Genomic DNA, 10,087 nt, shown 5'->3' on the forward strand with positions numbered 1-10,087 from the left:
CCAGTTTAGATGGGTATTGAGAGAGATAGAGAGAGAGATATGATATTCTTTCTCGCCTGCACCATCGAGATGCTTTGGCGACGGAGTTGCGATACGGCCCCATGAGGTCATCTAGTCTGCGCCCCCGTTTTTTTTCTCCTCCATGCTATCCGTGATTGCTGAGCGCCTAGCAGGATAGCTGCGGATACCATTTTTCGAGTCTTTGGTATGAACCGGCCGGGGATCGAACCCACGACCTACCGCTCGAGAAGCCGGACGCATAACCATTACACTATCTCTTGTGTGGTAGATTTTCGTTTTGATGAAATGTTTCGGCTCTCGAAGAATTGCAGATTAGCGTACGTGTCACCCGGTCTAGTAAAAGTTAAGAAATAAGTCTTATGTGATAGTTGAAAGCACTGGTGGTGATAATTTAACGGATACCATTTACTTGGCTCATTCGTTTACCCTTTCACGTCGAATGCTGTTTGTCAAATCGGTGCACGCACTTCTGGTGACTCGTGGATTGTCTGATGTGCGTTGGGAGAAAGGAAATTTTTCGATACAATACAAATTCGTCAGAGAATCTCAAAACGTTTTGTTACAGTGCCTTTATAGTGTCTCAAGTAGATTACTCGAATCCGGCGGCCGCCAAGTGGTACACGACGCAGTTGGATCGTGCAATTAAGGCCGGATTTCGAGGTTTGGATATTTTAAATACTGTTTACGCTGTTCAAGAGTTCAAATTATTAACTTGAAATGTTAGTCAGACACAGTTGGTTTCCGTAGCGTTCTGGTGCATGTTGGCCCCTCGCATTCGCAACATGACCATTCGAGACATTTGATTTCAGCATGTTTATACTGGCTTTAGCAAATAAAACATTTGCTTATTTTAGAAAGGCTTCTTTTAAAAACACTTCAATAAACATATTTTAAACAAGTGGGTTTCCAACCTCGCATCGTTTTAACTGCAAGCCTACCAACAAGTCGACTTGGTCTTTGTTGTTTTCGTCGTCAAAGTCGAAACTTTTCATCCCCTGTATCACACCGAAATGTCGTTGCCTGTTCAGGATGGATGTACGACTATGGAGAATACACACCGCCTGATTCCGTGTCATACGAAGGCCACGATGGGCTTTACATGCACAATTTATTTCCTCTGCAGCATCAGAAAACATGTCACGACTATTTGGTGAGCAGATTCGGAAACTGGTGAGTAGCCTGTTGGTATACCTATAGATCGACGTCAATTCGACATCGAACACGATGCCGCCGAGGTATGGAACTACAACTACACTGCCATCTAGCGAATTTTTCGGTGTCGAATCATATCAGACACTATTGTGAACGTAGTGTTACTGTGATTAAAGTACCAAGTACTACAGACCGTTGTGTACCGACTATACGTTCATTGCATGACATATCTAGCTAGGGGGTCTCCCGTGGATTGCACATGTGACAGTCGGGGAGTCGAGCTGATGCGATACTGAAGTATGCACGGTATTCTGTAAATAGCAATATCTTGAATGTAAAAGACGCGTGTGTTCACTTGTCTAACTCCTTAGCAAGATAGTAAGGATAGAACAATTGGCGACGAGGATTAAACTTGCCAAGTCAGTTGGATTACGATTTTGGCGGAAGAAGAATTGCTGAAGAACAGAGGAACAATGGCTTCAACGGGTAAAGGTTTGTCTTACTTCAATACGAATAAAGCTGCTGGCTGGCCGAGCTGGATTGATAGATTTGAGATTTGGATGGTGGCAGAGGGTATTACAGACCCTGGCAAGAAACGTGCAAAACTGCAACTGAGGCCGGCGAAGACGTGTATGGCATACTTAAGACCTTGCCTGAGATTGAGGGGGATGAGGATGCGTATGTGAAGACTAAGAAGCAGCTTACGAACTATTTTATCCCGAAGCGGAAAAAAATCTTTGAAAGAGACCTCTTCCGGCAAACAAGACAAAATGCTGGTGAGCCCATTCAATCGTACATTACGAGACTGAGGAAATTAGCTGCAACATGTCAGTTTCACAATACCGATGAAGAGATTGTGCAGCAGATAGTCTCTTGTGGTTGCGATTCTCGTGTTAGAGAGAAGGCACTGCGACGTGACATGTCTTTGCAGCAATTGTACGACTATGCACAAAGTCTGGAACAATCAAGGCATCAATCGAGGCAGATTGAAAACCACCACCAAGAAGTGCCTGACGCACAGATGCAGGTAAATGCACAACGTCAAGCAGTGCCATCCGATGGCGAAAGTATGAACAAGCAGAGAAATTACGCTCACGCCTGTTTCCTATGTCGTAGTACAAAACTTTTTGCTCGGGCGTGCCCGACGTGCCCGTTCAAAGAAAAAGACTGTTCGTTTTGCGGAAGACGAGGGCACAGTGAGTGAGAAGGCTTGTTGTTCGAAAGATTCGAATCAATCTTATCGAGAAACTGCTGGCTCAAGCAGCCAGAATAAAGTGAAAACGCTTGGAAGAGTACGATGACGGTGACTACCTGAATTCTATTGGCAAAGAAGAAAATGCAGATTCTGCTGATTTGGACTTGGGAGATACAAAGCCCTACTTCATTTATCTGGAAGTCGACAATAAACAGCAAGAGCTTGAATTGGATTGTGGTGCTGCTCTCACAGTGTATCCACAGCATGTCTTCAGAGAGTTGTGGCCCGATGCCCAACTGAAGGCGTTACCAAGGAAGCTTTATACTTACACGCGGCAACCACTGAAGGTCGCTGGATATAATATGGATGTGTAGGTAAGATATGGAAACTTTGCTGGATATTTGCCATTGATCGTTGTCGACATGCCCAATTTGTCTGAACGACCGTTGTTGGGTAGGAATTGGATAAGAAGCATCAAACCGAGTTGGATATCGATTGACAAAGTCGATGTACAGGCTGGAAAGTCTGATATGTATGTACAGCAGCTGCTGAAGAAATACCCTGGCATATCAACTCCTGGTTTAGGCTGTGCTAAGACGACAGCTAAGCTGGAGGTTAGTGAATCAGTATCTCCGAAGTTTTTCAAAGCTCGTCCTGTACCGTTAGCTTTGAAGGCTGCATATGATGCGGAGATTGACCGACAGGTCAAGATGGGAGTGCTGAAACCAGTGAAAACTGCAGATTGGGCTGCGCCAGTGGTTACAGTTGTGAAGTCTGATGGAAAGTCAGTGCGCTTGTGTGGGAGTGATGATCTTACAGTGAACAAAGCAAGTAAACTTGAACAGTATCCGCTACCGAAAGTGGATGAACTGCTTACGACATTTGCTGATGGACAGAAATTCTCTGTTATTGACTTGAAGGAAGCTTATCTTCAGTTACCCTTGGCAGAAGAGAGTCAGAAGTACACCGTGATCAATACTGCTAAGGGGTTGTTTTCAACAAATCGTCTGGTATACGGAATATCCAGTGCTCCAGCGATATTTCAGCGGTATTTGGAAACACTGCTGAGTGGATTACCCCATGTGGGAGTTTTTCTGGATGATATTGGAGTCACAGGAAAAGACGATGCTGAGCACATGGCGAATTTGGAAGAAGTATTCAGACGATTGGAAGATGAAGGCTTGAAGATCAACACAGAGAAGTGTAAATGGATGGCTCCAGAGATCAAGTATCTGGGCTACAGAATTAGCAAAGATGGAGTGAGTCCGACCGAGGATAACTTGAAAGCAGTACTTGAGGCGCCAGAGCCTGAAAATGTTGCACAAGTACGATCCTATCTGGGATTGCTGAATTATTATGGAAAGTTCATCAAGAACCTTTCGACGATTGCAGCACCTTTATACAGGCTGTTACGTGGTGATGTTAAATGGACTTGGGGCAAGGAAGAAAGAGACGCTTTTGCTTCTACAAAGAAGTGCTTGTGTCGAGCGCCAGTCCTCGCTCATTTTGATATGAGTGCCGCAGTTATCGTTTCCGCAGATGCTTCGCCGTATGGGGTTGGCGCGGTTTTGTCGATCGTTACTGATGGTGAAGAGGAAAGACCCGTTGCGTATGGCTCACGTTCCCTGACAAAGGCAGAACGCAATTATAGTCATTTGGACCGAGAAGCGTTGGCATTGGTTTTTGCTGTGAAAAAGTTTCATTCATTCCTTTATGGAAGATCGTTTGCCCTTGTGACTGATCACAAACCTCTATTGGGTTTGCTGGGCAAGGAAAAACCTCTTCCGGATAACGCATCTCCTCGGTTGATACGATGGAAAGTTCTACTTGATGGGCACGAGTACAAATTGGTTTATAAGCCAGGAGTCCAGCAAGCCAACAGCGATGCGTTGAGTAGACTGCCGCTGCCGGTGAATGGTAAAACAGAGCCATGTGGAGAAGTCGTGAAGTTGTTGTCAACTATGGATGCTCAGTTGATCAAGGCGGAAACCTTGCGAGCCTGTACGATGAAAGATCCTGTGTTGTCAGCAGCTGTGTCTTACAGCCAGAGAGGCTGGCCAAAAGCCTCGGACTCGGAATTTGAGTTGCATCCGTACAGAAATAAAGAAGCAGAACTGAGTGTTCATGAGGGATGTCTGTTTTGGGAGGCATAGTCGTTGTTCCTTCTCGATGCAGAAATGAGATGTTGATTCTGATGCATGATGGTCATCCTGGAATTTGTGCTATGAAGAAGATTGCACGCAGTTACGTGTGGTGGCCTGGATTAGATGCAGATATTGAAGATTTTGTGAAAAGCTGCAACCAGTGTCAACAGCTGAAACCGCAAGCTGCCAAGGTTCCTATGAGCTCATGGTCATACCCTGATGCGGTTTGGGAAAGAATTCATTTGGATTATTGTGGTCCGGTAGATGGGAAAATGCTGTTGATAGCGGTGGATGCATACAGCAAATGGCCGGAAGTTTATATAACAAATGGTGTTACCGCAGAAGAGGCTATTAACAGTATGCGAGGTGGTTTTGCGGCATTTGGTCTACCTTAAGTATGTGTTACGGATAACGCAGGCTGTTTTGCTGGATCTGCATTTGCAGAGTTCATGAAGCTGAATGGGGTAAGGCATCTGTTTTCACCTCCTAGGCACCCTGCTTCTAACGGTCAGGCAGAGTCCATGGTTAAGCAGTGTAAACTTGGTTTGCAGAAGCAAAAAGCAGCGCCGTTGCAAGTGCGCTTACACCGTTGGCTTTTCCGTTATCGGAATACACCTCACAGTTTTACTGGTCAAACGCCATCGGAAATGATGTATGGTCGAAAAATCAGGACTCACCTGGACTTGGCGGTCTCCTCATCTCGGTTTTCGAAACCAAGTACAATATTTAAACCGAGAGAAAGTCGGGTTTTCAAAGTTGGAGATCCTGTTTACCTTACTGAGATTGTTGGCTCTCGGTACAAATGGCTGCCTGGTACAGTTATGGCATGTGAAGGTCAATGTTGCAGGATTAAACTGAAAGATGGAAGATTTTTCAGACGACATTTGGATCATATTCGACCTCGCTATACAGTCGAAGAAGAACAGGTTGTTCGTGACGAAATTGAAATTGAAGCCATTCCAGAACCGGTAGTGGAAAATGCAGAGAGAAGTTAACGAGTCTACTCCATTGGAGTCCAGCAGTTCGAGTGAGGAGAGACAAGTTCCTGTTCCTACCTCGGATCGTGAGATTGAAATGATGAATGACGATGTGCGAGGACCTCCTTCATCTACTGGTGGCAGTTCTACGGTTACGAGATCGGGCAGGATCTGTAAACCTCCTGAAAGACTGAATCTCTGATTTTTGATCTGGACTTTTTCTTTTCGTATTAGTTTGTCACCAGTGAGCGGTTTTTTGTGCCTTGTAAATGCTTGCTTGTGTGTTTTTATTTTAATTATTCTCTCTGTTGTTGTGGGTCTCTCATCCATTAAGGGGAGGAGGAGTTGTTGTGTACCGACTATACGTTCATTGCATGACATATCTAGCTAGTGGGTCTCCTGTGGATTGCACATGTGACAGTCGGGGAGTTGAGCTGATGCGATACTGAAGTATGCACGGTAGTGCGGGGCGGATCGACAAATTATTTGGTCCGACTCCACTCCGAGGCCGGATACTTGAAATGAGCGATATCCAATCCAAAAAACTCCGATAATATTCATGTACGACTAGCTATTTCCAGTTAACTACAAAGGCAGTAGTAGGCAATGGGTTCAAGTTATATTGAAACAAAAGAAACATGGCATTGAAACTCACAGCTTTGTATGGAATATGAAAACTACACAAACACTACATAAACACTCCCAGGCTGGTATCGAATATAAAAAGACAAGGTAGGCTACATGGTAACAAAAACTCACAGGTTTGTATGGGATATGAAAACTACACTCACAGGCTGGTATCGAATTAATAATGAAAAGGTATACTATACGCGGTCAAAGACTTGCAACGAGATATTGCATCAGAAACTTTTTCTACCATGTCAGTATCAGACAGAACTATAGGGCAGTGACTATGCACGGACATCGAGGGCTGCAACGTGAGGTGCAGGACAGTCGACAACATGTGGCAAGCACATGTCAGTCTCTGATGTGTTGTCAGTGCAGGTCTTATATTGCTTGCGTCATCTGTTACAAAATAACAGAAGTCTAGCATAGAGCTAGATAGTCCAATCTCAGTGCAACATTCCTGGATTTTATTTAGCAGATTTACACCTGATTTCTGCTCCTCCAACTTTGTTGCAGATATTGCTACAGAGTGCAACTTTTCCTCGCGAATGTAATGGGCTGTCAGTGACATGTAATGTCTGCTTTTGACATCAACCCACATATCCGTGGTGAGCCCAATCATCCCATATTCGCCAGTAGTCGCTTTCACAATGATAGAAATTTTTTCCTTCTCCAGTGCAGCACGGCTTAGAACTTCCCTTTTAACGGTATGTCTGGATGGGATTATTTCTTCTGCATTCATTCGACCATACACCGACCCTATATCCACAAATGTTTGAGCAAGTTCGACAAAATCATCACCCTCTAAAGATCGGAATGGTCTCAAATCCTTTACAATGAATGATGTGTGGCTGCTTTGAGCAATTGTACCTTGGCCTTAGTCGGAAGCGGAGCAGATTTTTTTTGTCAGGAAGGATGACATTGAACGTTGGCCCGCTGATGGTATGACTTTCGATACACTGGATCTGGTTTTGATATGAGTGGCTAAATGTGTTGTGCCACTGTTCTTTCTGTCATGCTTGAATGTCAAACCACAATGCCGGTAGAGAACAAATCCTGAGTAGTCACCGCCCTCCTCACTTCACTGGTGCCAGGGCCAGTTAGCAAGGCAAAACTCTTCCACACCTCACTTTTATTTCCCTTCACATCAACCGCGTTTGGTTTCCCTTCTTCATACAAGGCTTTTGCTATTTTCGATGATCTTATAATACTAGGATTACCAGCCATCTCACTGCTCGCTAAGGAGACCCCGCATCGACCACATACAATGGAAACAAGGATGTTGGAGGTAATAAATGCTTAGTCATATAATAAATGCTTCGATTGAATGAGTTAGCATAAATTAGGGTCATGGCTCAGTGATTTTACAGATATGGCTCGGCTATTTTCTCACTGTGGTCGGAAGTTACTATAGTCATGCTGTGGCCGGATCAAAAATATACTGATCCGGCTCCGGCTCCGGCCGTATCAGAAAAAATACTGATCCGGCCCGACCAAAATTGAAAAAATCCGGCCGGATATCCGATCCGGCTCCGGTCCATGCTCCGCACTAATGCACGGTATTCTGTAAATAGCAATATCTTGAATGTAAAAGACGCGTGTGTTCACTTGTCTAAATCCTTAGCAAGATAGTAAGGATAGAAGAGAACACAGACATCCTACCAACCTTCACCATTCTTTAGGTTACCTACTGTGAATGTTCCAACTTAGTTTTCATCAATTTTGATACATTGCGAGCATGCTATATTTTGCTTTGTGAACGGGTTATATTTTGTTTTAAGTTTCATATTACAACCATCCTTTCAGGCTGTAGCTGACTTGATGATCCCCCGATCCCTTCGCGACAGCCTGGTTCTGAATTGAATTATATAGACTTTGCTTTTTCATGTAGGCCTATCTATGTATTTTCAATGTTCGCGGAACCGAATAAATTCTCTCTCTCTCCCTACCATCAACGTTGGAGAGGTTGCCAGAGATGTTCTATTTAGTCGATTTAGTCGTTTCGAAAAGTAGCTTTTTAAGCGACTTTTCTACCTATTTCTTAGGGATTTTAGAGATTTATAGCGATATTCGACATCATTTTTAAGGATTTTGGTCCATCCGGAGGTGGCAACACTGCGAACAGCGAAGGTTTTAGTACAACTATTTGATGGAATGCGCCAGATATATACTATGAAAGACGAGTTATTCTCAATTGAATATTTGTTAGTCTTAATACTAGGCCGTTTTTCGACTCTATTTTCACATTTCTTGAAAATGATAAGAAACTGCATATGATAGAGCTGAGTGGGGTAACATACTGTTTACGACGAGTTTTTGTCTGGTACACAGTCCTATCTGAACATTATGACGCCATCTCAATTCACTACGTCACCATGGGTACGAAAAGTTGTCGGTCCACGGGATCGGGTATGCAGGTACGGATATAACGTGAAGTATTCATAGTCTCATACTTCAGGTCATCCAAGTACGCCCCGGATTACGTTTTCTACGTGGGGTCCGGTTATATCGGTTCTCAAAAGTACACATGGGCGCATTGGACCGGAGATCCTTCAGCTGATTGGAACAAAGCTAGCGGCTTACCTGTGCAGTTACAGGCTTCATTGAATTTAGCTAGGCCAAAACAAATGATAGTATTAGTAACCAAAGCTGGTCTGCAATGAAGTACTGGCTCATTTCCCGAGTACTTAACTAAGTACTTGTGATGGTACTATAGGTATTCTGACTTATAATGGTATATCAACAGGCATATCCGGCATGCCGTTTTCGGGGTCGGATATCGGTGGCTTCGAATGGTTGACTGGTCCTGCTCCCAGCATGGAATTATGGGCACGGTGGACTCAATTAGGCTGCTTCAGTGGATTCATGCACGAACAAGGTCGAAAAAAGTCATGTTGAGTTTTCCTCATCTCGTCTCATACAGTTAGTCTCTAGGTGGAGGTAAAGGCATAGGAGACAAGACCCACATCTTCGACACCACCGTGGGAACGCCAATATGGGGGAAATTTGCGAAACTACGGACCCAGCTTTCGCTGTACGCTTACAACGCGGCGCACCAAGCTAGAGATTCGGGCATACCGATCATGAGACATCACATTTTATCTTACGAGAAAGATCGCGAAGCCGTGAAACAAGACTACCAGGTGATTAACGCCACCTGTAAACGATACAGAAGGTTCATTCAAATCCCGCCAAGTCTTATTACCGTCATTTGTTTTCCGAAACATAGTCTTCTCTAAGTTTCGCTACAACTGATTGAGTGCTAATATATGTCATGCAATCCGACCTGTCATTAAGCAGCACAGCGCATGCATGGTTTTCATTGAATGCTGGAGACTGTATCGTCTGTACGCACAGTGTCTTGCATTCGACTACAGGCCTATAGAAACATTGATTTTTGTTCTGTGCTAAATGTTATTTCTCTTTGCATGGTTTATGTTTGGAGATTCCATCTTGGTCGCGCCTGTTGTAGCCGAGGGTGCTACTAAATGGTCGGTGTATCTGCCAAATATGCCGAATTTGTGGATTGATTTCAACGCTAATAGTAAATACATCGAGAAGGATGGAAGCTTTCGAATTGAATTCACGCGGTATTTACAGGGAGGAACGTAAGCTTTTAAAGGGCATTATGCCATCAAAGCAGTATGCGTAATTTTTTATTTCTGATTTCTGATTTCATATGCATGTACCATACGAATGGTCGCATGTATCCTATTAAGGTGCAGTTTTGTATAATACTACTGTTCAGAAAAAGGTATTTGCTGGTGTCAAAGCCATCTTGTTCGATGTTCCGTGGTGATAATATATAGTATAGCCTCATCGGTAGCTAGAATTCCGACTTACATCTAACACAAAGCTATTAGCTAATAACTAGGGCGGTTTTTTTTGACATGTCAAAATTTGTCAAAATTTTGTCAAAATTGTAGCGTTAGGTCAAAATTTGTCAAAATTTTTCATAAAGTCAAAAGTTT

General features: G+C 43.7%; 1 protein-coding gene across 1 annotated transcript; it reads left to right on the forward strand.

Annotated features, from left to right (window-relative positions):
- The first annotated feature begins 284 nt into the window (after positions 1–284).
- On the forward strand, positions 285–8,855 carry LOC145439708 (sulfoquinovosidase-like). The gene is made up of 3 exons (XM_080317272.1): positions 285–681; positions 1,050–1,191; positions 8,575–8,855. The coding sequence occupies exons 1-3, from the start codon at positions 513–515 to the stop codon at positions 8,777–8,779; spliced, it is 516 nt and encodes a 171-aa protein (XP_080173398.1). The 5' UTR covers positions 285–512; the 3' UTR covers positions 8,780–8,855.
- Positions 8,856–10,087: the final 1,232 nt, after the last annotated feature.

The sequence above is a fragment of the Botryllus schlosseri genome, chromosome 5 (genome assembly GCF_051294905.1).
Source record: "Botryllus schlosseri isolate E-star chromosome 5, Bs_hap1, whole genome shotgun sequence".
Lineage (NCBI taxonomy): Eukaryota > Metazoa > Chordata > Ascidiacea > Stolidobranchia > Styelidae > Botryllus > Botryllus schlosseri.

Coding starts and splice junctions, on each gene's coding strand:
- LOC145439708 (XM_080317272.1), top strand. CDS start 513: ATGTGCGTTGGGAGAAAGGAAATTTTTCGATACAATACAAATTCGTCA. Junction 682..1,049: donor AATTAAGGCCGGATTTCGAG/GTTTGGATATTT, acceptor TTGCCTGTTCAG/GATGGATGTACGACTATGGA. Junction 1,192..8,574: donor GTGAGCAGATTCGGAAACTG/GTGAGTAGCCTG, acceptor CTCATACTTCAG/GTCATCCAAGTACGCCCCGG.